This window comes from Rhipicephalus microplus, chromosome 1, assembly GCF_043290135.1.
Source record: "Rhipicephalus microplus isolate Deutch F79 chromosome 1, USDA_Rmic, whole genome shotgun sequence".
Taxonomy (NCBI): Eukaryota; Metazoa; Arthropoda; class Arachnida; order Ixodida; family Ixodidae; genus Rhipicephalus; species Rhipicephalus microplus.
The window spans coordinates 247,013,064-247,040,745 of record NC_134700.1 but is presented as its reverse complement, the minus strand read 5'-3'; the positions used below and the strand labels follow the sequence as shown (position 1 = coordinate 247,040,745).

General features: G+C 43.1%; 1 protein-coding gene across 1 annotated transcript in view; it reads left to right on the top strand.

Annotated features, from left to right (window-relative positions):
* Positions 1-27,682, top strand: part of LOC119185248 (integrin alpha-PS1) — a 105,824-nt gene that overhangs the window by 62,049 nt on the left and 16,093 nt on the right. Inside the window, exons 2-11 of the mRNA XM_075892377.1 lie at positions 14,308-14,438; positions 15,242-15,321; positions 16,676-16,858; positions 18,822-18,972; positions 20,772-20,976; positions 21,864-21,948; positions 22,084-22,189; positions 22,501-22,592; positions 23,368-23,516; positions 25,711-25,815. Of these exons, the coding sequence (XP_075748492.1) occupies positions 14,308-14,438; positions 15,242-15,321; positions 16,676-16,858; positions 18,822-18,972; positions 20,772-20,976; positions 21,864-21,948; positions 22,084-22,189; positions 22,501-22,592; positions 23,368-23,516; positions 25,711-25,815 (1,287 nt within the window). The remainder of the gene's footprint in view (positions 1-14,307; positions 14,439-15,241; positions 15,322-16,675; positions 16,859-18,821; positions 18,973-20,771; positions 20,977-21,863; positions 21,949-22,083; positions 22,190-22,500; positions 22,593-23,367; positions 23,517-25,710; positions 25,816-27,682) is intronic.

Here is a 27,682-nt window from a genome sequence, read left to right as displayed (position 1 = left end):
ATTGCAGTGTCGCTGTGCGTGAGAGGCGGCGAGACGCTTGTATTCGTCTCGAGTTACGAGAAGGATTGGGCGTATTCAGCGCTCATCTGCAGCGGCTGTGTCGCGTCCGAGTGTTTCGGGCATTGGGCGTCACGTTGTACTGCGTGCGCTGTTTCTAATAAGGTGTTGCGCTGCTAAACTCGAGGAGGGTGCGGCCCGTGGTTCCCGGCCACGGTGGCTGCTTTTCGACTACGGTGAGAAGCGAAACATTGTGCTGCACTAAACTTAGGTGCACGCTGAACAAAGCCAGGTGATCGAAATCAATCTGTATACACCTCACCCGTCAGGGGAGAAACGCGACATGGGCGTTGCCAATTTTCTCTGCAGTCGAGCGAAATCGTTCTGCACATGGTTTCATGCCTTGAAATTGTGAAATATGCTTGCATTTTCGCCCGTATACGTCCAACATGCATGACCCGCACATACAAATATCCGCACTGTCTGTGCGTTCTTTGGATTGGCGAGAGGCACTGCAGGCTTATATTCGCGATGATTTAGCTTCCTCGTTACCAAGGTCTTCAAGAAAAGGGGAATACAAAAAAAATTAAAATCATTGTTGTTGTTGTTGTTGTTGTGGTTGTTGTGGTTGTTGTTGTTGTTGTTGTTGTTGTTGTTGTGGTTGTTGTTTATCGGGGATAATACTTCATGATAGAGGCATCAGCTGGCCGACATCTCTACCTTTCCGTAAATAAAATCTCTATTTTGCCGCCCCCTAATATGTGTTCGGGCAAACCACCTTGTATTCATTTCGCCCATGACCAGCAGTACGAAGCAATTTTGGAGGCATCTTAAACCGTGTTTTACCTGCCGAGTGCTGTCTCGCGTCTGCATTCTCAACCAGTACATATATAATAGCTTGTGGTTTCATTTTAATATTTAATACATAAGTGGCAATGTGTGATTGTCGCCGTATACAGTGGAAATCATTGAGCCGTGCCCCCATATAGGAAGGCGCATGAAATAGCGCATTTTTATCTTGAAGATGTAGAAGGAGGCTGATAAGGTAATAGAATTTACTCCTAAAACGCCCATTAAGAACGTCCTCTCGCCTGTCCCATACGCACCCTCTGATGACCATAAAATGCCGGACGACGGCGATGAGCAGATCATTCCCCCCCCCCCCCCCCCTATGCCGTAACACTCTGGAATGCACTGCCAAATAACATTGTTTTTTGCAGGGGCCGCTCAACATTTCGCGAAAAACTAACTCTTTTCCAAAACCCAAATACGATGTCCTAACAGCACATTAACTATTGCGTTTATAGTTGTTTTACTGTACTCCCAGAATTAATTTATCGCCTATTATATTTTTTATGTTTTGTTATGCCTGTTATTTCCGCTTGTGTTCTTTATTTGCTCATTCATTGTAATCAGTGTGTACCCTCATATTGTTACAATGCTTAGGAACTTACAACCTGGATGTACGACCCCCCCCCCCCCCCCCCTTATGTAATGCCTTCGGGTTCTTAAGGTTGAATAAATTAAATGAAATGAATTTGGAGTTGCTGTGCATGGCTGTGTAGCCGAATACTCCAGCTTTAACTGCGTTATTTTTTAACATACGTACACCCGAATTTTTTTTTTTTTTTTTTTTTTTTCATTCTTGTCGGAATGGAGCCACCGCCCGAATCGAACGCTCATGTTCTGATGGTGAGCCTGCGTATACACTCTCTTGTCGCGCTTGTCAGCAAGAGGCGCGTCCGACCTCAGCGCTTGCTTTGCGCAATGCTCTGTAGATTCTCGCATTCAAGAGCGATGGCTCTTCTTATCTAGAAGGTCTTATCGCGTACCTTCGCCAAGTGGCCGTAGTAAACGACTGGGGTGGCGCTCGTCTCCCGTTGGAGTGTTTTGCAGTCGGACAAGGAAACCAATTCCGTGGATCCGAAAGGGGCACCGTTTCGTTCTGCAGCATACACATGTCAAAGATATGCCGTTGCCTGTGCATTTCCATCGTCCTGTTCGAGTTATCACTTCACCTGACGGGCATTTTTTTGTTCGTTTTTTTTCTGCGACTTCCGGCTTATGTATAGAGAAGCTTATTGCGCCAAATAGCATGCGTCAGTCTGCGGGAGCCGCGGTTGTATACTTGCAAAAATAATGTTGTCTCGTAAAATGGAAATATGCAGACGACATTGCCGTTTACACAAGTCCTAGCAAGTTGCGCGTTCGTTGAAGACCATTTCTGGTTTTCGCGTGCATCGTAAAGCGTGTTCATGACCATAGATCCTCTTTTTTATCCCGGATTTTTTCTCTCGTTTCTCTCCCGCTTCCAGTGCAGAGTACAGTGAACGTGACGCGCGTTTGGTTAGTCTTCCTGCCTTGTGGACGCGGCTCCGAAGCCCGGCTGTTTACGGCGGCCGTGTTTCGACATGGGGGAAAGATACCGAAACACCGCCTTCTTATAGATGCTCGCTAAAGAACACCCTATGGTCAAAATTAATACGGAGACGCCCACTGCCACCCACTGCGGTGTGGCTCGTTTATTCCTACCTTGGTTTTGGCGTGTGAAACCCCACAAACTGTATTGCCGTTACCACTCACCCTCGTACGACCCCCTCTTCCTTTTTTTTTCTTTTTGTCATGGAGCTGGTAAGCCATTTGTCTAGGTCGCTATACTTCGAAGGCGCTTTTTTTTTTTCGTTACTAATGACATAGCTAGTCCCCCCCCCCCCCTTCCTCACTCCCACTTGGAGGAACACTAAAATCTTCATTTCGCGCGTGACCGCGAAATGGGCGCTTTATGGTACACATGCATGCACAGCGACCTCCAGCATTTCGCGCTTCTCTCCCGGTCAGCGAATGACTGCGGGCTCGCGACGGTCGTTTGTCGGGCACGACGTACTCGGAGTCTGGTATGATTTCTCTATCGGTGGGAAACGTGCCTATGATTTCTTCCGGCCAAGCGAATTCATACCGCGCCGCATGATGTTGTGCAGGCTTGTTCGTTCGTTGCATGTGTAGTTTATACGTGTGAGGTCGTGCGCACGGGCCGCGTTTTCGAGAGGAAGACCTCTTTTCACCCGAGTTAACTGGTCTCTACAAAAGCGAGCGCGTGGTTATACCGTAATCACCCGAGTTTCGCAACAGTTTTCTAGATTGCGCCTTTTTTTCCCTGATAACCCTTGATTCGTCATAACTTGTTGAGGCGTTTAAGTGTGTGTGTGTGTGTGTGTGTGTGTGTGTGTGTGTGTGTGTGTGTGTGTGTGTGTGTGTGTGTGTGTGTGTGTGTGTGTGTGTGTGTGTGTGTGTGTGTGTGTGTGTGTGTGTGTGTGTGTGTGTCTCTCTTGGTGCTTGAGCTGGGGATGAATAATTACTGGTGAATATGTGCTTTCCTCTAATAATCAAATTCTTCAGCATTTATAACGCAATATGCTGCTGAGGACGATCTATTTGCAATGTTTCAAACCATTTCGCATATTGTTTTCGCATATATAAACGTAACACAACTGCACACAACTAATCACTATAACGCTGTCTGAATGAAACGCCGTATTTTGACCCTATACATAGACCGTGCGGGCGCTGGCTGCGCCAGGATTTCCTCTGGTAACTTTCTTAGGAAAGTGCGCCGTCGAGTGCCCGCATGCATGGAGCTTTTCGAGAGGTGGCCTATACGCGGTACGATGTTGACCGGTGATACGGCGTCGCCGCGCTATCTTGCACTTCGTCCTGTGACCCTATCGGGGTTATCTCGGCTGCCTCCTGTATCTCGAGAAACTGTTGCACGACACACCGACAAGGAGTGTCCCCTTATAGATAACGCGCATGTCTAGGGACACAAAATCCGTCGAGATGGGTCAGCCCTCAAATACCACGTATTTAACAGTAATTGTTCCGATTACGTGCCAGAACCTCGATATGATTATAGCACGCCATAGTGAAGGGCTCCCGTAACCAGGAAGCGATTCTATTCTGCAGATTACTGATTATAATCTCTCTCTCTCTCTTTATATAATATATATATATATATATATATATATATATATATATATATATATATATATATATATATATATATATATATATATATTTATCACGGAACTTCGCGTGCATATACACGCAAATTATTGATTTAAAAGGTTATAAAGGCGCTATCTTGGCTACGTTGATAATCCTTAATGAATTTCACAGCGCGAGACAAGTCGAAATAGCAGAAAGCGCCTGTCCGAATGTGCGGCTTCGTTTCGTCTTGTATAGTTTCGGGCGGTGAATGTCAGTGCATACAGGCCATTTCAACACCTATAGTATGTCAAATGCTATAACGGAACGTATGAAGCCAACGTGTATGTTAATGAGGATTCATAGATGTTGTTCGCTTGTGGGTATGCTATAAACGCCATGTTTTCGTTTTTGTTTTTTTTAATGTTTGAATAAGCTAAAAGAAGCATATTTGCTTACATTTGTAATTGCACTTACGGTATTTTAGCTGGCAAAGCGTGCACGTCATTATTATCACTTGTCGGAACGAAACGCGTTCGTTTGCTTTTCGACAATATTGTCACGTGGTCGTGACGTTGGCGAATGCAGCAGTCGTGACGTTTTTGAGTGTGAACTTTTTTTTTTGTTCATTTGTGCGACCCTATAGCTGTGCCCGGAAAATGAAAACACAAACTGCACGCAATTCACGTGATAGCGACGTGAACGTTCTTCGCTCTTCGAGTAATCTTATCGGCGGTGACACGCGTCGGCATGCATTTATGCATGCAGACCGGAACGATCGAGGCATCTCTAATGGCCGCGATAGTTCCAAAATTAACTATAGACTAATCGCTTCATGCAAATAAGCTTGACAGACTGATCTTGAACAATCGCAAAGCTGTTCAAACATTGCGGCGTGGTCTTAGCATTGCTAACGGTCTTTGCGGGTGTGACCCCGAACGCATCGAAGTAAAGCGCTTAACACTCGCGGCCATATGCAACAGCCACTTCCGTTTTGTACTTGTGGCCGGACGCCAACTGTCGACAAATTTATTTATTTATTTATTTATTTATTTATTTATTTATTTATTTATTTATTTACATATACTGCAGGCTCAATATACTCGGGCCCGAGCAAGAGTGGGAATATCATTAAAAAACAATACCAACAATAAAGCTTAGAACTATCGACAACTCAAGTAGGAAACCACAACTAGCAAGCAAAAGAGAATGAATAAATAAATATGCTTTGCATTAACAAACACATAACATTATAATTGATAAAACATGCAAGTACAATATTTCAACACATTAGATGAACACTAGCATAAAAAAGTGAACGAGAGCATCAACTGCAACAAAGCTGTTCAGCATAAACAAAACTTTACATATCAAACGAATGGTTATTTAAAAACTGAACAAATGACTCAGCTGTGTTAGCGTTTACTACTTCTTCGGGTAATTTATTACATTGTGATATAGCATGTGGAGAAGGGGAATACTGTTGTATATTAAGATATACTAAACGGCTGCTTGATTGTTTTGTTGTGCTTTGTACGACCAGACCGCATGGGAGGCTCAGTTATGTACTTTTCACGTGGTATTTTGTAGTGACCGTTGTACAGCTGATATAAAAATTTCAAGCGAGATACATACAGTTCTGCGATGAGCTAGTTTTTTTTCGATTTGGCCCTGTCGCGAAGAACTGACACGCTGGAAAAACGCGAGTATGTAGTGTCAATAAGCCATAAGGCCAAGTTTTGCACCTTTTCTAATTTCCTGATCAAGTACTTTTGGTGCGGGCTCCAGATCAGATCCGCATATTCTAATTTTGGTCTGACAAGAGCTTTGTATGCAGTTAACTTTACGGTCGTTGACGTACGACGTAATTTTCGTCTCAAAAATGCAACCTTCTTTAGCGCCGCTTGCTAGAAAAGTATTCTCGTGTGTTTCCCAAGTTAAACTGTTTGTAATTGTAAGACATACATACTTTATTTGACTGGGTTTTTTAATGTAAGCCTTATTAATAGCATAAGAAAATTCTAGGATTTTTTTGTTGTTGTAGGTAAATGTAATACAAGCCGTCTTCGAAGCTTCAATCCCCATATTTCACATTATACGCCAATTGAGTGCAACGTATCATTGAGTCGAACTTGGTCGGAATGGTCAGTCACATTAGCATACACAACACAGTCGTCGGCAAACAGTCGGATCTTCACAGGTGAATGAACAGACATATAAATATCATTTATATAAACTAAGAACGTTAAAGGGGCCAAGTATCGAACCTCGCGGTACTCCCGCGTGAACATCCAATGTATCTGAAATACAGTCATTAACGACAACATACTGTTTCCTTCTGGACAAATAACATTCTATTCAACGAATGATATTGTGTTCTATGCCCATAGAATGTTGTTTGGTCACCAAATCAGCATGCGGAAAAATATCAAACGCTTCGGAAAAGTCCAAAAAATGCATGAATTTCACCCCTCATGTTTACTGCACTTAAAAAGTAATCCGTTATCCCAGCTAACTGCGTTATTGTAGATAAACCAGACCTAAAACCATTTTGATTTGCATGAAGTAATTAATTATCCTCGAGATGTGTCATGTCGAGGATAATGAGGCGTGGAAATGGGGCAAATGGTTCATATATGAGGACCAGCGCAGTCTGAACGTTTTGTCTGTGCGTTCGTGTTGTGTGCGCTCAAATTTTTTTTATGCAGCCAAATCAACTAGCCCGCCTTTCCGTATTATTGAAATTAGGATCATCACGTAGACGCCCTCACCACGGTTGCTGGCTAAAAAACAACGTTTCTCTTTATACAGCGGCCGTGCCCTTAGCGTCACTTTGTATTTAAGGACGCCATTAAATGTTCGAAGGAAGAAGTATAACGGAAGTGCACTTCGACGATTTATGAGTGACCGTTCGCGGAGGTCGGAGTTACCTTTTTTTTTTTTATCAAGCTTCATGGACTCGTCATTGGCGTTACCTCTCTGCGGCTCAATGTAAACCCGCCCTCCGAGGGGCACAGTCGAGAGGCGGTCCTTGCAATTCTTGACTGAAATCGCAGGAAAGCTGAGCAGAGTGGAAATGGGGAGATACGCTGCCACTCAAAAGGCACGAGAGAGGCGTGCACCCTTCGTCGAATGACGACAGCTGCAGTCGGCAAGGAAGGTTCCGACCACGGTGCGTCAGAGTTCGTAGCCATATGTCCGTGCTCGGATGACTCTATAGTTGAGCACGCTCTTCAACGTCGGAATCTGTTCTACCACATCTCTGTACATCCCCCACATCTCAGTACACCTGCTATAGGGTACTCGGTTTCTGACCCGTAGAAGTCGTGGGATCGAATTAATCCCGGTTGCGGCGGCTGCATTTCCGACGGAGGCGGGAATGTTGTAGGCCCGTGTGCTCAGATTTGGGTGAACGTTAAAGAACCCCAGGTGGCCGAAATTTCCGGAGCCCTCCACTTTACATATGGTGGTTTTTGGACGTCCACGTTAAACCCCACGTATAAATCAAATAAATTACATCTCAATAAACAAAAGTGATTCCGGCTATCTCGTCGAAACATCGGTTAGAGTGGCTGGAATATTGGGAATTTATTTTGTTGCATTGTTACATTAACCTGCATGTGATATGACTGGAACTGCGTTGTGATAACTGAAGTTTGCATGTGATACCCGCAACATATATGTGCGCAGAATAATTAAATACACACACAACGCGCATCGGACGAGAGCTCTGATTAAAAAAAAATGTTCGTCTGTGCAGCAGTGAAATGGTTGCAGATAAGTGGATATATGGTATGCTGACTTAGTTATTACGGTTTATGTTGCGCTATATGTGTGGCGCTTTTATAAGCTGCAAAACAAGTTTTATTGCGCGCGGGCAGAAACATGTGATTCCGAATTTCAACAATATCGCTCACGTGCACGTGCGGGAAAGCTGCCCCGCTTCAATAGCATTAAATTTCTCCTGGTAAACTAGTGTTGTTTTCCAGAGATTCATTTTCTGTATATAGGCCAGGAAAATCAAGTTTGGTTATAGAAAGGGCGTTTATATATAACCCTTACACGAGGTCGTTACTTTATGTGTGATTTGTTGTGTTACACAGGTCGCAATAAAAAAGAATGCGCTGAAACACCTGTGTTATTTTTCGCCTGAAGAGATACAGTGTCATTTGGCCGTCGGAGCCTGACTGATGTGAGACTTCGGCCGCAGTGACCTGGTCATCCTTGCTCCAGAAGGGGGCTGCGCGATTCGCGAGCTCATGTCTGCCCCGATTTAGCCAGCGCGCGGAATTCCGGACCTGAGCCGGTGCTTGGCCGCGGGTCCAAAATAAACGCCGCCGCCTACACGGCCATTCTGTTTATTGCCGGCGCGCCGGCGAACCGATCGCTTGGACTTTCGCCTCCCTCCTCATTCTGGCAAGAGGCGCGCACTCGTGATACTGATGTTTCAGGCGGACCGCGCCTGCATGCTCTTTTGTATAACTAGGAAAACAGGTATACTTCGTAGTTTCACTTGTGACTTCTGCGGTTGTGTATAGCCAGATTTTCTCCCGCAGAGGGGTGGGAGGTAAGGGTCGATTGAGAAATTGTAGGCATCATAAAGGTAACCCTGCATAGTGTGTGAAACTACCATGGGTCTACTTAATGTTCTGTAAAAAGGTGACCTTTATTAGTCACTGTAAACGTTCATGGTTGCGCACAAAGCCGCTTTGAAAGCCCTCGCCTCCACGCCGTGTCTCATCCTCATGTGTTCATTTATACTATACTGCACTGTGTGAAAGAGAGAGAGAGAGGAGTGAATGCTTTTATTATACAGTCATAGAATAAGGTCCATAGGTTTATTATACAGAGCAGCGCCGCCAGCAGTCTCCACTCATATACCAGTGCACGCGCCGGAGTGGAGCGGATGGATGGATGTATAGATATGGCTGTAACCTTCTGATCGTGTGGTGGCTAGCGCCACCAAGCCGTAATACTTAATGAACCAAAAAACTAGATTTATTTTTTCCCCTAAATAGTGAGGTGGAAGATTCGTACTTTGCAGTGAAGGGTTTAATTTTCACTCGTGCCTCGACTTTAGCCACCAATCAGATAACCTCCTTGTATAGTTAAGTCTACCTGCTTAAAGTCTATTCGGCCCTCCCTGTCCCTAAACCCCAGTGCTTTGAAAACTTCTGCGCCATCATCCTGAACTATAGGGTGAACCCCTTTACAGAACATTATCAAGTGTTCGGCAGTTTCTTCTTCCTCTCCACACGCGCTGCATACCGTGTCTACCCCTTCGTATTTGGCCCGATATGTCTTGGTTCGCAGTACTCCCGTCCTGGCCTCAAACAGTAGAGAACTACCCCGAGTATTATCATAGAACCTTTCCTTGGTAATTTCCTGCTTAAAAGTTCGATAGATCGCTAGTGCGGACGCCAGCGTTTCTTTACATGTGCAGAATCGACGTACCGTTCAATCCTTTGATCATGAGGTACTAAATTTCCCGCCGATACGCTGTAAAATTTGGCAGCTTTCTCTTTCATTTCACTCGCATCACAAAGCAAAGCCCCCGGGTCCTTGTGTCCTCTCTCGTGCGCCTTGCATGCAGGTACTTAATTACTGGGCCGTAGAAATTATCGTTGTCGACATCGCGCATCTAATTTAGACAAGTTCATTGACCAGGGTTATTGCCTCTAAGTTTAATTTGCCGCTATGTGATCACGAGTGTGAGAATGATCTCGAGCCGGTATACCATGGTTATACTGTAGGCTGTAAGCTCCGACATGCAAGAGCCGCTGCCCCGCCGCGGTGGTCTAGTGGCTAAGGTACTCGGCTGCTGACCCGCAGGTAGCGGGATCGAATCCAGGCTGCGGCGGCTGCATTCCCGATGGAAGTGGAAATGTTGGCCCGTGTACTCAGATTTGGGTGCACGTTAAAGAACCCGAGGTGGTCGAAATTTCCGGAGCACTCCACTACGGCGTCTCACATAATCATTTGGTTATGAGAAACGAAATTTTTTTTTATTTTTCTTGCGTACATATGCACACACACATACAAACGCGCGCACAGTATGTGACCCCTTTCACCCTCCCGATAGAAATGAGCCCTATATGTCTCGCGCGAACGTGGCCTTGAACGGAAAGCACCAATTAGTGAGTTTTCTTCGTCGAAATTCATTATGATGATTATGAAAGTGCACTATAAGCAAGCTAATTTGAACTTTAGTGTATATCAACTACTATAAATTAGTGAACGTTGGGCATCGGTATTGAGTGCACTGTAAAATAGCCAGACCGGACGGCATTCGCTTTCGAGTAGTAGTCTCAGGCGGAAAGCTCCATGGAACCCTGTTAGTTTTTGCACTTCGCCGGATAGCGTGTTTGTCGATGACAAGGCTCTGCTAGTAAGACACGATTCCTCGGGGTTGACACAATACGTTGCGCTCGTGGGCGAAAAACCTTCGGGCACGATTGCATGCAGCACCATAGTCGGACAAGCGGGCTGTGCTTCCGAAATGCCGCGCCTTTGAACACGCGTGGGCGGAAACTGCGGCAGCCGGTCTGAGTTTCGTTCTGACGCACGGTAGGCGAGTCACGGCGGAAAGCTGAGTCGCCATTTTACGGTCAGAGAACAGCGGCACAGCTCGGCACTTCCTGTTGGCAGTTCGGAATGATTGTGCCCTATAAGTAACCAAATTCCCACTATTCTTCAGGGCGTAATTAAATAAAAAAAAAAAACCTCGGTGATTCGATCGCAGCTCGTGCGGATTTCGGTGTGAAACGAACTTTTCTGTGGTTTCGGTCGAAGCCCGTTAGCCTGCAGTGTAGTGCTGTATGGTTGTTGCGAACTCACTCCCTCCCGGCCACATTCGATACTAATACGTGCAGGCACTGCCCGCGCTGTCACGGAAAACCGGGCAGTCGCGCGCTGTCACGGGAACTATATATCGTGGCCTCCGCGATCGGCTGCCGGCGGCAGCCGATCGCGGAGGCCACGTGTATATGCGCAAGCTTGCGCACCGCGCCGCCGAAACCAGCGGCGCGCCGTATGTCTAGTCTGTTTAGTTCTGCTTTTCTTGATGTTTGCCTTGGTTAGAAATCAGATATACAACAGTGCAAGTGTAGGCAGAAATGGAAGACGTTTTCTTGAAATGTACTTCAGGATATTAATTATTTTGCCTTCATTCTATACTTTGACGAATGATTAGAAAGGCGCTTACTTGTGCAACTAATGAGAAAAACCCCATAATATCGTGAGAAGAGGGGAACGAAGGATGCAGGAAAGTGGAACGGAGAAGCCAGCTTCTCCATATGCGGGTACCCAAGTTACGGAGTGCCATGGAGGGGTACCCCTCTCCCTATTAGGGATACCGGTGGGTGTCTGGTGGATCTTGGTGCCGAACCCAGTACTCCAACGATCGGCTGCCGCCGGCAGCCGATCGCGGAGGCCACGTGTATATGCGCAAGCTTGCGCACCGCGCCGCCGAAACCAGCGGCGCGCCGTAGCCAACGTTTTGTCGTAGCCGCGAGAAGCTCGAGATTGTGAGCACGAATTTTGAAGGCCTTAGTGCGCCTTCGTCAGTGTTCGCGTTTATCAACGGGACCAGGCGACACTTGTATGACCCGTGATATATTCAAGCATCGCTTTTCAGTGGCAATCGGCTCTCCGCAATTTTGTACGCGCTTCTTTCGAAAGCAATCGAAGAAATAATCCGTTTGATTCGGGGTTCGCAGCTTGCCTGGCTATTTGGATTAAAAAAAAAAAAGAAAAGGTAGTTCGAGCTTGGCCCAACCTTGAGGTGAGAAGTCGGGCTTTCGGGCTACCCGGAGCGGGCGCACCTTTACTGTGCTTGCACCTGTCAGCCACGTTGATGCAAGCCGCATCCTTGCAACCAGACATTCTATCAAAGGTGGACGAGAGTTGAAAGAAGAGGCGGACGGTGTTGGCCAAGGAGCTAGGCCTCGAAATGTCAACATGCGCGATCGTTGTGAATGCGCACTCCTACCAACTCTCCGATTTGCAAGAGAGACTCCCGAATTTTCAGCAAACGTCCCCGTGGGGTGGACATAGCTGTGAATCTCCCGAATGATGTCCCCAACACCACCGTGATAAGAAAATAATAAAAACAAATGACAGCTATTTTAAAATCTTCTGGCCTTCATCTATCGCGTTCGAAGCGTCATGTTAGTCATTTTCTTTGCATTACTCTGCTGTCGTGTGGCAAAACAAATGTACTAAGATTTGGAAGGGGCTTTTAGCTGTCGAAGACAACACACCCGGTTGTCCACGTCCTTGTTGTTCACAAGGCATTTTAGTGGGCATTAAAAGAGCATTACTCGGGCCGCTCTCTGACATCCAGCTGGGTTGTCGCGGACAACACACCTGTTTGTTTAAGTACACTCGCCCTATATTTACGGGCACTAGTATGATCGTCGATGTCAAAAAACTTTACAGGCAGTCATTCAATGCTGTTTATGACATTATACCGCGGCCCTCAGAAGCAATAAATGAAAATGAACGCCAGCTTTCTTATGCCGCACGCAATTTTTTTTTTCTCGTGAGATGAACTTCGGATGATGCGAACATTTTTTAGTGACTCCGAGAGATTTGGAACACCGAGGTATTACTGTAGTGGTTCCGAACCAAGTTCTGTGGCTGCAGGCGCACGTTTATGCTATACCACGGAATACCGTTGGTCCTCCCTGACTTGTGTCGCGAAGCCTGAAGGAACAGCAGAGCTGGGCGGCCTTCGTTGTTGCTCTTTAATTTCATCTTCATCTATTTACTTCCCTTTCTCTCTGTTTTGATTATCCCTCTATTGTCTCCAACTCTTCTTATTTCCATCTCTTAATCTTTATGTATTTATTTCGCTTTATTCCGTCCCTGTCCATCTCTCTATTCCTCGCTTCGTCTTTCTTTCTCTATTTTTCTTAATTCTATCTCTGTCATTCTTTCTCTTTCTTTCAGTTCTTCTTTTTTTTAATTTTGCTTTCTTTCTGCCAGTTTTTATATGCCCTTCTTATTTTTTTTCTTTTTTTTTTCTTTCTATTTCTGTCTACTTCTTTCGCTTACGGTCTTTCTTTCTCTGTCACCGAACTCGTTTTCTCGCCTGTTCGAGTTCTTGCGTCCCACGCCGGCCAAATCGGCGTAAAGAAGGTGCGTCGTCCGAGTTATTGGGCGTTGCACGCACTGGAAAGGAAGAGGCAATTGATGATGATGATGATGATGATGATAATGATAGATTTTTGAACGCGTAACGGCATTTGCAATAAACATAACAGCTCCGTTGTAAAATGGCAGTGGCGTTGCAATCCACAGTTCGCGACTGGCCTGAATTTTTCACGCATTACCTTTGCTTTGTGTGGTGGGCTTCTTCTTGCACAGTGCGTTTATGTGGGGAAGCCTGCTTCGGCGTAACGATTTCTCATTATTGATGTTCGCCTGGCGGAAGGGAATAAAAAAACTGCAGCGGTGATCAAGCGTTAGAGTGTCCACGTCTAGTGTGAGGGGTACTGGGTTCGGCACCAAGATCCACCAGACACCCACCGGTATCCCTAATAGGGAGAGGGGTACCCCTCCATGGCACTCCGTAACTTGGGTACTCGCATGTGGAGAAGCTGGCTTCTCCGTTTCACTTTCCTGCATCCTTCGTTCCCCTCTTCTCACGATATTATGGGGTTTTCTCATTAGTTGCACAAGTAAGCGCCTTTCTAATCATTCGTCAAAGTATAGAATGAAGGCAAAATAATTAATATCCTGAAGTACATTTCAAGAAAACGTCTTCCATTTCTGCCTACACTTGCACTGTTGTATATCTGATTTCTAACCAAGGCAAACATCAAGAAAAGCAGGAGAACTAAACAGACTAGACATGAACAAATACAACATAATAAAATAACCATAAACAATATAATTAAAACAGAAGCTAAAAAGTAAACGATAAAAAGATATGAAATAAATACAATAATTTTAAATGTAACATGGCAGTCAATGTATTGTGAATGAATTAATTAATAAACTTTATTTAAAGTCTGGCAGTGCCCTTTGTGCTAAGTGGGAGGAGAGGGCATTAGCCCCTGTCGGCGGCCGGCCCCTGCCCGTGAAGACAAAAAAAAAAAAAGCCTTTAAGCTGCATCTTATTAAATATGGGCCAAATTATGTTTGGCAAATTTTTCATTGTTTCAGCCCTTGAAGTTCACCGTGAGGTGTCTTTTTTTTTTCCCCCAGCAACAGCATTAAAGTATTTGTTTTATCAGCATGTAGAGGTTATCCTTACTGCAAGCACATCGTCTTTCCATGCTAACCCGTTTGCTGTTTTCTCTATCTTTTTTTTCCTTTATTCAGGATGCTCGTTGGAGCACCTCGAGCTCAGACAAGCCAACCAGGCACGAACCGGTCTGGTGCTGTCTACCGTTGCCCCATGAGTACACGGTACGATGACTGCACACAACTTCCTGTAGAGAATGAGACAAAGGGTAAGTGGAAATGTAATGCCTATAATTAGCAGGGCACCAGAGAGCATGATGCATACTTTCAGACTTAACTGTTTAAGATCATTTAACCATACTTAAGATGCTTTTGATGCTTAAATTCCCAGTTCGTGAAGTGCTGGGTTTATGGTACTTATCTGTGTCATTACTTTAAAGGGACACTAAAAGAGCAAAATAATTTTTGCCACATTAGTAAAGTACAATTTTAAAATACTCTTATTGAGACATGACATTTGGTAAGCGATAAAACATACAAAAAGAAAATGCTAGGGTAGATGCCACCTTGAGATTTCCGCACTAAAACCATGATGTCATAAATTTTGAAGGCGTCTACCAGATCCTACATAGCTTCTAATCGATAGAAATGAAATAAATTGTCATCTGTGGGTGCCATAGTCTAGCATATGAAGTTTCAGAAAATTTTATCAAGCTAATGTTGCAAACATACGGAAAAAAACATTTTGAAATTTGTTACATCGCGCGCAGACATTTTGGTGCGAAAGTTAAAAATTAAACTTCAACCGTGATTTTCTCCGCTAATAATGAACTTATGACAGTGAAGCTTACGACATTAGACTTCTAAGACTGCCGTTTATCCATCTAAACCAAGTCGGTGTTCCTCTTTAGTGTCCCTTTAAGAATGCATGCGCCAATTTTTGTAGGATGCTGATCATGAATGAATATGCAAAATGCTCTGAACAGTGAAGAGGAGGGAAAAAGCAATATTTCATGTGAATGTTTAGGCAACTCATCAGTCAGTAAACTCATTTATCTACTTTTTTCCCCAGCGCCTGATAAAGAGGTGCTGAAAGACGACCAGTGGTTGGGTGTCACTGTCCACAGCCAACGTCCTGGAGGTTCCGTTCTGGTGAGCTGTCAAACTGCCTGTGGGAAAAAAGCCTTCTCAGCAGATTTTTAGATGTTATAAATTTATTTGCCTGTTACTTTTACCTTCCAAATATTGCTGCTGGAATAACAAGGTACATGCGCTACTGTATAAAAATGTTAACTAGTTCTTTGGGACACCCCTACTCTCGTGCACAAGCTTCATACATAGCTTAGCAGATTTTTAGATGTTATAAATTTATTTGCCTGTTACTTTTACCTTCCAAATATTGCTGCTGGAATAACAAGGTACATGCGCTACTGTATAAAAATGTTAACTAGTTCTTTGGGACACCCCTACTCTCGTGCACAAGCTTCATACATAGCTTAGCAGATTTTTAGATGTTATAAATTTATTTGCCTGTTACTTTTACCTTCCAAATATTGCTGCTGGAATAACAAGGTACATGCGCTATTGTATAAAAATGTTAACTAGTTCTTTGGGACACCCCTACTCTCGTGCACAAGCTTCATACATAGCTTCCGAAGGATTAGGTGTAGCAGCAAAGTATTCGGAAAGTGCGACAAACTTGTTATCCTGCAAATCTGCAGTGACTATAGAAGCAACATCCAGGTGGTATTGGAGATGACTTCAGCATGATTCAAAAGAGAAAGGACCATGGAACTCGTATTTAATATTGGAGATAGAGCAATTGGAGAAACAGGCACCTACTTATTTATTTATTTCAATACTTTTAATGCTGCATGGGGCATCATGAAGAGTCATCTGTACAAACTGTGTATGCAGATTTCTTTAGCAGAGTCAACGTGGCTTTTGAAATACTTGCAAATGCCCCTTTAATAGTAGAATGTGTTACGTAGCCGTCCACAATGTTTGTCAGCTACAGTACACTCTCATTAAGTGGAACCTGAAGAGACCAGGAAAATACAATCAGCTTAACTTAAGTTTCATTTATTCATTCACGAAGTCATGACCAGGGGTGCAGAATACAAGTATTAATCAAATCTTGTCAGAGTCACTCGTTTCATTCAAGCAGCAGTTCAGTTTTAACAAATTTTTGTTTACTGAGAGTCTATTGTGTTTCATTCATGTACAAGTCTGTTGTTGAATAAAAGTGCTGCTTTTTTTTCTTCACATTTTCTTTGTTGGTTTAAGGTAATGTCCTTCATGGCATGCTTAACTTTGAAATCTGCATTTGTTTGACCATTATCTCGTACTTTTCATGCATTTAAAAGGAAGTGTCATTATCTTTTGCTGAATTTCGCCGTGACTCTGGTTCATTACTGGTCTTAACACTTAAGCTGACAAATATAATGTTGCTGCATTCTGATTTTATCATTTTCATGTTTGTTCATATCATTGTTTTGCTGTGCAGGCGTGTGCCCACAGGTATGTCAACAAGGGTGCGACCTACCGGTGGGGCCGAGGTATCTGCTACACGCTTAGCCAGTTCCTAGATCTGCACCGGGCTTGGGAACCTTGTGAAAACCGGCCGGTTGACAAGGCACATGAACAGTTTGGCTTCTGTCAGGCTGGAACCAGTGGCGTGATCTCAGAGGTGAGAGCACTTTTTTCTATGACAGACTTCATTACTATATAAACATCAGTCTTCATCACTCATCAAACGCATCATAAGAAGTTTTCCGTACCCATTCTTGGTGCAAAAGCTTTCTCTCAGCTCCATGAAATAGCTCAAAAGGAGAGAGCTCGTTAACAATCTGTGACCAAGCCTTTATGCTCTGGCTCAGCAATCAGTATGGCACTTTTGAATATCGAATGAGGAATGTCAAGGTAAAGCACTAACTCCAGAAATTGCGACTTAGCCACCTGCAGACTACTTTTAACCTAGAAATAATTGCATAAAGGGCTCTGAATGACTGTGCCAACCTAATTAATGACACCTCAGTAATGTCACCTCGTCCCCCTCACCATTTGTAACACTAAAGTGTTTTGTGTTGGGGTCCACCACAGCTCTGCTGCCGTATTTCTGTCACGGATATGACGTTGTAAAATATGTACTAACAGATGCAAGGAAAAAAATTGCCCGCAGCTTCCCTCGGGGGAACACTGAGGAGGATGCGGAGCATATAATTGGTTAACGGGGTGTTAAAGTGCGACTTACTTGGGTCGATGGCTAAATTGGTTAACGTGGTTGTGAAATGGGGTGTTAAATTGCGACTTACTTGGGTCGATGGCTAAATTGGTTAACGTGGTTGTAGGAGGGGGTGTTAAATGAGTGAACACGTACACACGTATGCGAAAGGGCGGCGCTGGTCGAAGGGACGTCGATCATTGTGTTTGTGGATTCGTTGGAATTCATTTCACCGCGACCTTGGACGTCGACGCGCCGTACAAACCAACCGACGAGCGGCAACTGAGCGAGCGAGCGCCGACCTTGAGTATATATACAGCGCGACGGCGCCTGCACTGTCAGCTGTTGAATGTTCTCGAAGCGCGACGCCACATGCGCGTCCACTGGAGAATCAGGAGAATTGTAGATGTCGAACGCGGTGTGTAGAGGAGGAAGGGTGCACAGATGGTGGAGGAGTGAAGCGCGCGCGGTGTGTAGAGGAGGAAGGGATGCACAGATGGTGGAAGAGTGGGCGACGGCGCGACGGCGCATGCGCACGCGTCAGCTGTCGAATGTTCGAGAAGCGGTGCGGACGGTGCGGACGGCGTGGACGGCGCACTACAAGGCGCGAGTATAAGATGCTTCCGCATCTAAAAAAAATGAGAAGGAATAGCTCTGCAGCGGGGCGTCAAACCAGTGACCTCATGCTCCTCAGTGCGCGACGCTTACCACTACGCCACAGAGCGAACCTTCTCGAACTTGTTAACAGCAAGCTATTTATACACTCCATAACCGTTTGATGGTTCTCTAACCATACTTCCGCGGGTTTGCGTCATCATGCAATGAGGAAATGGCACAACGGGCTCGTGTTGGGCGCGCCATAAAGGCTGTTGCCCCTTGCATTTCGGTAAGTGCAGCCTTCACGGAGCATTGTCTTTCATGTGTGGACGCGCTTGTCAGACTTGTGATTCGTTAGAGCACAAAGGTCACTTCACTTGCTGCCACGGCTGTGTTTACGAAAGGAGTACGCTGTTCGCACATGAAGTAAGAATTGTGACAGTTGTTTGGGCTTGTCCTGTGTATACATGTGCGCTTATTTCATGCATCTTTCTGTCTGAACAGCATGCTTTAAGTGTTGAGCTGTGACAGTTGTTTGTTCGTGCTCATACTGGTGTATGCTCATTTTGTGCGTGCTTTCTGCCTGAGGTGTGCGTTGCAAGTCTCGAGCTGCTTGCCGTTCTTCGTGTGACACTGCAATTCGTTACTGTAGCATTCATTCCTTCACTCTTTTGGTGAAACAATGCACAATGAATGCTCAAGTACCTCTGCGAGGACATGTTTCACTTTTGTGTTATACCAATTCCTAAAAAGAGGGATCAACCATGTTTTTTGCTTCTGTTTGGCATACCTTTTAAACAGAATCTGCCAAGCTGCTGTTGTGTTGTTGCAGGACTCGACCATTGTTTTGGGTGCTCCTGGTCCCTACACATGGAAGGGAACAGTCTTCACTATAACAGTGAAACGGACATTGCGTGACTGGGCTTGGTCTGTCAGTCCATTCTTGGATGAAGAGGCACCAGTTGAGAAGTACAGCTACCTTGGTTAGTGCTTTCTGTGATCAGCTTCAATTCAGGAAAGTTTGTACCAGTAGATGTCACTCTAGATGTCACTCTGAAGGGTGCCAACGAGATGGACATAGTTCGTAGTTTGTGAGAAACTATTTCTCCGTCAGGCCATGATTGTCTCTTCCGCTCCCAGTGTGGAAGCATTGCCTATCCTTTCTCTGCAAAATAAATCCGGATACAGCACTACTGAACTCTTTTACTAGAAGACGATTGCTCGCACAGATTTTGCAAGTGCTTGCCACAGACTTGCGTGCCATTGAGAACCGGTGTCCAGATTCCGCCACACATTGATAAGCTGGCATGTATCTCAACGGAACATCTATGGTGGAAGTACCTGGTATTGCCTGCTCGGGTACTTGACTAGTGCAACTGACCATTTCTAAGCAACGGGCCGTGTTATGAGAGTGAAGTAGTTGCCACTGTACAGGCAGGTATTGGCCACAATAGGCACAGATCAGTGGGGACAAAATTCAAAGAGGCTCAGGTAAATAATTGTGTCCAAGTGTACACTAAAGAGCCCAACATGGTCGTCACAATATGGAGTACCTCACTATAGCATGCTTCATAATTGTATCGCGGTCCTTGGATATGAAATTCTGAAAGCTATTTGTATAACCTCGTATAAGAAGTGTTGTGCAATTTTTTCTTCATATGGACATTTTATTCTGGCATGAATCTTGTCACCCTATGGCAATGAAACTGAAGTAACTGGAATATTGTCTCGTTCAAATTGTTATGGATGTTTTAACTGTATTGCTGTGGTTTCAAAGATTATTAATAAAAGCTGATAAGAACAATCTGTTTGTTAACACAGTTTTTCCATCTCTAGGCAAGGACATTGCAAAACTCGCATTGCATTTATTTTTTCTCTCATGTGAAAACCTTTGCAGATATTAGTATTTCATGATTCATAGGCGGCATACCTACATTCTTGTTTTAACACGTTTGCCCACTTGCTCATCATTCTGACTTACTTTTCTTTCTCTAGTGTGCAGTGTTCAAATAATGCATGTGTTCTATAGGATATGTTATTCTGATATTGCAACCTTTCTTTTTTCATTTACATTTTGTTTTTATGACATCCTGTTGTTGTATAATATACTGCGGCATAGCAGGGAATGCTTACATTCAATCAGAACTTTTTTTTGGTGATGTGTTGTGCATGTGAATCAAGATAAACATTACGAGTGACATGGACAGCTGCTTGTCCCATGAAGTGCCTGTCCATTTCACTTCTCATGTTTGTTTCATTGTCACCTTATTCCCTCTCTTAAAATGCTTAAATTAGCCAGGCACGTTTCTTTTTTCTCTTATGATGTAAAACTCGCTTTCCCAGTGCTCACCAACTCCTGCCCAAGGTCAGGGCGTCAAATTCGCACTAACAAGCGTAAAAAACACATGAGTGTAATTCATCTGAGTGGCCATTTATTTTCACAACTGACATCTCCTGAGACTTGGTTAGCATTGCTGGTGGATTTAGTAATGACTGACATGGCTTGCCCTGGAACGAGCTGACTTTTCATTTGCTTTCCTATCGTCACATCACGAGGCACCCAGGTTTTCAGTGGTCAAGTTTCGCAGTGGTGGTCTTCAGGCTATATAAATTGGTTGCCCCCCTGGCTCAACAAAATGATTATAGAACACAACAGAGTAAACTAAAGGGGAAAAAATAAAATTCAGGTGTGAAATCAGCTTTCTGGTGAGGGCTGATTAAGTGTAGACATTTGAAAGTGTAGACAATTGAAAGCACTTCTAAACAAGCCATTTTTTTACAGGAATGTCAGTAACATCAGGCAAATTTTTTGACAACAATATGCAATATGTGGCTGGGGCACCTCGCTCAAATGGAACTGGAAAAGTGGTGTTTTTCGGCAAGGAGAAGGGGCTGTCAAACCTGCGCACACTGCTTATTTTGAATGGAGAGCAGTTTGCTTCATCCTTTGGCTACTCACTCGCATCGCTGGATCTCAACAAAGATGGGTGCGTAAGCTGCAAGTGTTTTACACAAACATTTGCAACATAACCTGTTTTGAGCTCACTACAGAAGCCAATATACTACGTGGCAATTTTATCTATTGCTTCTAATGATAAAAAAAAACAACAGGGTATGACAGGCCCATAGCCAGGGGGAGATGCCCTAGGGCCCCAGCCCCCCCCCACCCCCTAATTTTAGATGGAGGGGTTGTTTTACCAAGAACAAATAATGAAAATTCAAGAGTGCCCCCTCTTGGCTATGGGTCTGGGATACAAGCTAAAATTGAACCCAGGCCTTCAGCGTGGCACTGGAATATATATATGCACACACACAAAGGCATGCACAAATGTATGTAAGCATGACTGAACTCCCCTCAGAAAAAATTTCTGCTTACATAACTGCAGTGTGGTACTCAAGCATAGACGGAGAGTACTGAAGGGGCTGGGAGGCTCGGGCCTCCTTCAGAATGTTTTATGGAGGGGGGGCACTTTTTCTTATTTGGGCGGAATAAGCTTCCTCTTATTCACTCAAGATATTGTTGAGCTATTTCAGTTCTTCTTTCTTCAGCATTTGATTGTTCATAAAAAAACAATGCCTTGTTGAAAAGAAGCTATGTGATCTCGTTTTTGTTTGAAAAGATGCGTCGTTTTGACATTTTATTTGTGATATTGCCTGTGATATTGAATGACTCATTAATTATTTGCTAGTAGATTAGTTAAAGACAAAAGAGACATTCCTTTCTCACTATGTTTACACTCACTCACACTGTGTTCAAGCAGTATTTGCTGATATACCCATTAAATAAAGTTGAAAAACTTCGCAGGATTGTATTATCTATAGATGTCCTCTTTTTTTTTAATGTGCATTTTCTGAAAGGTACGTTTTGTTGCAGACTGATTGATCTTGTCGTGGGTGCTCCGTTCTATCATGGCAAAGGTGAAGGAGGCGCTATATACATCTACCTCAACTCCAAAAAGGTAGCTAAGTATAAAAACTTATTATTATGTTTTACAAGAAACAACTAAGGAATTTTCCGTTTGAAGTTGGAATGCATCCAAATGTCCGTGGAGTGGAATTTTCTTCATCGTTTTTTCTGTTTTGCATCACATCAGGGCATATCCAAGGACACTAAGCACATCAAGCTTATTGGGAAAGATGAGTCCAGGTTTGGATTTGCTCTGTCGTCAGCTGGAGATGTCAATCGTGATGGATATCCTGGTAACTCACTTCTCTAATTGTGCATGCACGAAGTGAATACTGAGCGATCTACTCCATAAAGTGCTGGACGATATTTGATAATGTGTAGTGTGTAAAGAGCTATGATTTGTGATGAGAATGTATGTGCATATTTTTTATCATTTGCGTCTCTTAAAGATTGTTCTTGGACATTAGCAAATTAAGTTATTAGGTTTTACCTTTGCATTAGCACCTGTCAAGCTGCGGTGTTGTATTCCTCTTGGTGCATATTGGCTGCACGCAATGGAGCCACGTATCTAAAGGGATATTGTTTTTTTCAACTTCACTTTCAGATCTTGCTGTTGGTGCGCCATACGAAAGTGGAGGTGGTGCCATCTACATATATTTGGGATCAGCAGATGGCATTGTGAAGGAACCATCTCAGGCAAGCACATGTGATACTCCACACTTTGACCTGTGTATAGCATATGTGTGGCCTAGTGAAAATACTAGTAAAGAGAAAATGGCATGATTTTGTTTTATATATTGACAGAGTTATAGCTCTTCTTTAATGCCTTTCAGGGACATGACCAACAGACTTATTTTTATTCAATTTATATGCTGCACAAATCGTATAAGCACATAGCCTATGTTAAGAAAGCAATCCTAAAGTTCATGTATGACCTTTTGACTTGGTAATGTTAAGTGATTGATTAACATATTAAAATAACAGTTGGTTGCATTGGTTAATTTAAATTCATTCTAAAAAAGAAAGGATTGTGAACATAGGCACCAGTGAAGAGAAACTGATAACTCCAATACTGAACTTGTATGTATAGCCCTCATCATGCATTGTGCATACAATGACAGGATCACGAGATGATGTTTGAGGTTGTTAGTTACAAGTTGCCGATTAGCTGGTTGTTAACACTAAGAGAAAGTCAAACAACCATCCACAAGTGCTTTTTAATGAGCCTTTTTTTGTATGCTAGCTTGTCCATGTTTTCAGGCCTACCACATAAAGCTCTTGCCTCCCTTTAGAGCTAGAATGTTCACTGTAGTGTATATGGTCTAAACAATGCTCTCTTTAGTAAGCCAAGAAACTCTCTACCCTCAGTCATGTTTTAGGCTCATGTTTATTACAGTATCCTCATTCTGCATTTTTTTTTTTTTTTGTCATCACCTTGTGAATTGCACTTCCTATGCTTGTTTTTGTTCAGGTTATACGTCCACGAGACCTTCCAAACGAGATAAAAGACAGGGTTAGCACACTGGGCTACTCACTGTATGGAGGCATGGATTTGGATTCTAATGGCTATCCTGACCTTCTTTCGGGCAACTATGAGGCAGACAGCATAGTTCTCTTCAGGTGAGTTTAGATTCAGATGATATGTCCTTCATCAAGTTTTGCTCTTGTTCGAAAGAATGCATATTGTGCATTGGCGTGAACACACAGCAGACTTCTCTTATGATAAACATGTTGCAGAATTATCTGACATGCTGACAAGCGTAGTAATTGTTTGGTTAATCAAAGATTCAATAAAAAATGACAATTCAGTTTTCTCACAGTAATACTTCATGTTCTTTGTAAACACCTGCATAACTTCCTGCACATGCCACGTGCTGCTGTACAGATTACAATTCTGTACGCTGTATTGCGCATACTGTACTGAAGCTGAACTGATGATAAAATTTTTTGATTGTATCAGGTGTCTTGTGAATGCATATACCTTTATTTGTTAGCACGAATAGAAAAGACAACACCCTTCCTGATGGCATTCCTTCCAACTTCTTCCCTACCACTCGCCAAAACACATATTGAATTTTTTGCACACATTTCACCTTCTTCTTTTGATGAGCACACGCCAGCTTTTTATTTACATGGCTTCCTCAGTGCTTTGCCTTCACACCCATTTGTTATATTCTTGGGGAGCACATATGCTTGCACTCCTTTAAAGGGGTCGTGACAGCCGATTTCCACTCATTACTTGTGCCATGTGTGTTAAAATTTGGGTGTTCACGAACAAGGTGGCGAAATTTCAATGCCTTCAGCCAAGAACTTAGTTTGTAACGAGTATTTTTATAAAAACGCTAGTGTCTCGAGAGTCTGACAGCAGGGGAACACTCACAAGCCATGACGTAATAAGCCACTTACTTTGCAAGCGCCTGTATACGAGTATTCTGGCCAATGATATTGTCTTATGGTCAGCTGCGCATGCAGTGGAGCTATTGGAGCTTTCTTCGATTCGCCATTGAAGAACTAAATTGTTTTCAGTGGCTGAAACTTGGGTTGAAGACGACCACTTTACTCCGTTAAGCACTTGGCGTCACACACGCCATGTAAAAATGGCAGTGACCAGCGGTGTGCGGGTTTTTCAACTGGCGCTTTCTAGGGCTCATTAGCGATGAAATATTTTTTTTACAGTCAATTTTTCATACACTTTAAGGCACAATAGACCCTCCACTTCTATGTTTCTCTGTAAACTGCAATTTGGCAGGTGACCGCTCTATGGCCCCTTTTAAGTGCCACAAAATGGTCACATTTAACAGGCACCTGTTTGCAAAAAAATTGAAAATATCATGGGAATAGGAATATTTCAGTAATGTGAATTTATAAATGTGAATTCTAGTGTCACTGCAGAAACTAGTGTTGGGCTGCTTTATTAGTGGCTAAATGTTCAGTGCTGTTTCACACCGCTTCACCTACAGTAAGAGATGAGAGCTTGCAGAAAAGAGCTAGGAACCCCAGAACACTAGGAATGTGCGAATATTCCAGCACTTCAATTATTCGAAAGAATATTACAGTATTCAAAATCGCTTCGATTTCAGCCTAAATAATGGAAATCGAGTATTCGAAATGAACAAATAACTTATATCAGTCTGCATACAACACTCTTGTAAAGGTGGTTGTACTGCAGCTGAGTGATGCGGTACAGTGAATACACCTCTGTAGGAAAAATTCAAATCGTTGTGAACGGTTGTTTCAAGACTGAATGGACATTTTATCTTTTCATAAATTCTTCGTATCTTAAGCTTAAAAGCTTATTGTATCAGCTCACATGCTGTAAGTATAAAAAATTTTAAAATGTAACTTGTTTATAGGTTATTGCTTGCATTTTACCAGAAGCCTAATCTTGATACCATTCAAAGTTGCTTCCACTTCCTTTCGAAAACAGTTTCAGATGCCTTGTTTCAATTTAAGAAGTATATTGTGCAGGTTAGTTGGGTCATGGCAAATATACACATATTCCTTTACAATATATGATATATATACTATTCAAATTCGATTCGAAATCATTCAACTAAATCGCAATTCGCTTTGAATTCACTCCAAAAATAAAATTTAGTACTATTTGGGCAAGCATTCAAAACACAGTTATATTGGTCTGCCCTCACCGATTCTTCAGCCTATAGCAGTGTTACATATCATAAGTAAACGGTCATGCATGTCACCTGTGATTGCATGCACTAACTGACCTTCACAGTGTTTAGCATTAAATTTTTGAGGCTAGAGTTCTCTGTGCTTTGATTATTAATAACTGCTTCTTTATTTCTGCACATAGGGCTCGTCCAATCATTGACATCAGTACCAGAGTCAAAGGGACGCTGCAGAACATAGACCCTGCATTGCAGGGCTGCCCAGATGACCCCGACAGTCGTTATGTGTGGTTAGTATGCATGACTCTTGTACCTGTTAAATGCTTCTCATGTAAAAATGCCAATTTTATTGGTAAGAGCTCTGTGAATAAAATTGATTCGACAGGGCATGCAATATATTAAAATTTTGTGGAATGGAATATAATTTTCACATTGAAAAATGTTCACCGTCATAAGGTTTGTATTAGGGGCGCACAAATATTCGAATGTTAGGGTATGATTTTCTTAATTCTTCCTATTCTGCCACCTCGCCTGGTGAAAACTGCCAGACTTTAAATAAAGTTTATTCATTCATTAATGTTGTATTCAACTTGAAAGTTCATAATTCGAATCTAATTATTAATTATTTTGCTATGTGAGACAATATCAGCACTCATTTGAGTCTAAAAGGAGAGAGATGATGGAAGTTCGAATTATTCCAAAGTGTTTTGATGCAGCAAAGCTGTGAAGCACCAGTTTCTCAGTGGACGGACTGACAAATAACTTAGAAGTTACTGTTTAATCTCTTGTAATCATTCATTGTAAATTCCTTTTAGCGAGCCTATATGCTAATATTTGTGCAGGCTTAGAAATATTGTAGTTGGCCATATGCGTAATATTACTATTTCTTTAAAGCGGTCAGTGCTGTAGCATCATTCCTCTGTTAACACCAAAACCGTTTAGGCTCGCCATAGTTTACCTGTCGGAAACAGAAATATTCATCATCATGAACCGATGCGCACTCTCTACATTCACTTCTTGAGCTTCGTCTTTTTCTGTTTTGCTCTTGGAACGTGTGTGCCAATTTCTCCGGCGTGGTCTATGATGACCGGAATGGGTGAGAGAAGGAGGACAGAAGGAGGAAGAGAATTAGAGAGCAAAATGAGTCATTCGCGAGGCGATATTTGATCCTGCTTACCCTCGATCTGAATACGAGCGTCATAGCAGAGCAAAACATAGCCTGATACAGCATAATGTAGCGAGGAGGTGGCAAAGAGAAGTGAGCTTGAGGAAGAGCGATGTGGTGGAGAAGAGGAGAGAAAGAAAGGAAAGGGATAGCATAGAAACGATGAAACAGAGAAATACGCAAAGAAATGCAGGCAGAGAATGGAAGAGTATTTAAAAAAAAGTGAGAAATAGATTGAGTCATGTACATGTAGAGAGATAAAGTTGGAAAGGAGGAGGAAGTTAGGAGAGAGAGAAGGAAAGTAATGAAATAGGAAGAAAAAAAAGAGAGAAGAAAGAGATATATAAAAAGATAGAGAGAAATGAATAAATAGAAATAAACATAAAATGAAGACACAGAAGAACCAAAAGGAAAGAAGAAAGAAAGAGACGAAGGAAGACCGAGAAAATTTGCCAGGCTTAGCAAAACAGCTAGAGCCAGGACTCCACAGGCACCCATCAACTTCACTGACTCTTTAGCATTCCACCTCCTGTGCAAAAGCTACAGGGATTTTTAATGTGAAGCAGTCTTCATAGTTTTTGCTCGGTTTTCATTAAAAAGTGCTCGGCCATTTTTTTAATCAATTCTGAAGGCAGCTGTCAAAAAATGGCGGTGATTTGGAAAGCAGTGCAACTTGAAATGTTGGCCATTCTTGTTGGTATGGTGTCCACAATAATGGCTGGAATTGTGCCTCGATTCACTGAGACTCCTTGGCTTCTGGGTATCATGAGCATGACAAATACCATATGCTGGACTATGCATCAGTTCGAGGTGCACCTTAATAGTATCGCCTATTCACTGCAGAAAAGTCATGAAATTTATGAGAATGATGTTTGTTTTCATTATTTTCATTCTCATGTCGCATAGGTAAATGAAAGATATTTCCTATTTGGGGGTTGCTATGTTGACCAAATGTCAATTTGTGAATGGCATTTGTGTGTAATTTAATTTCA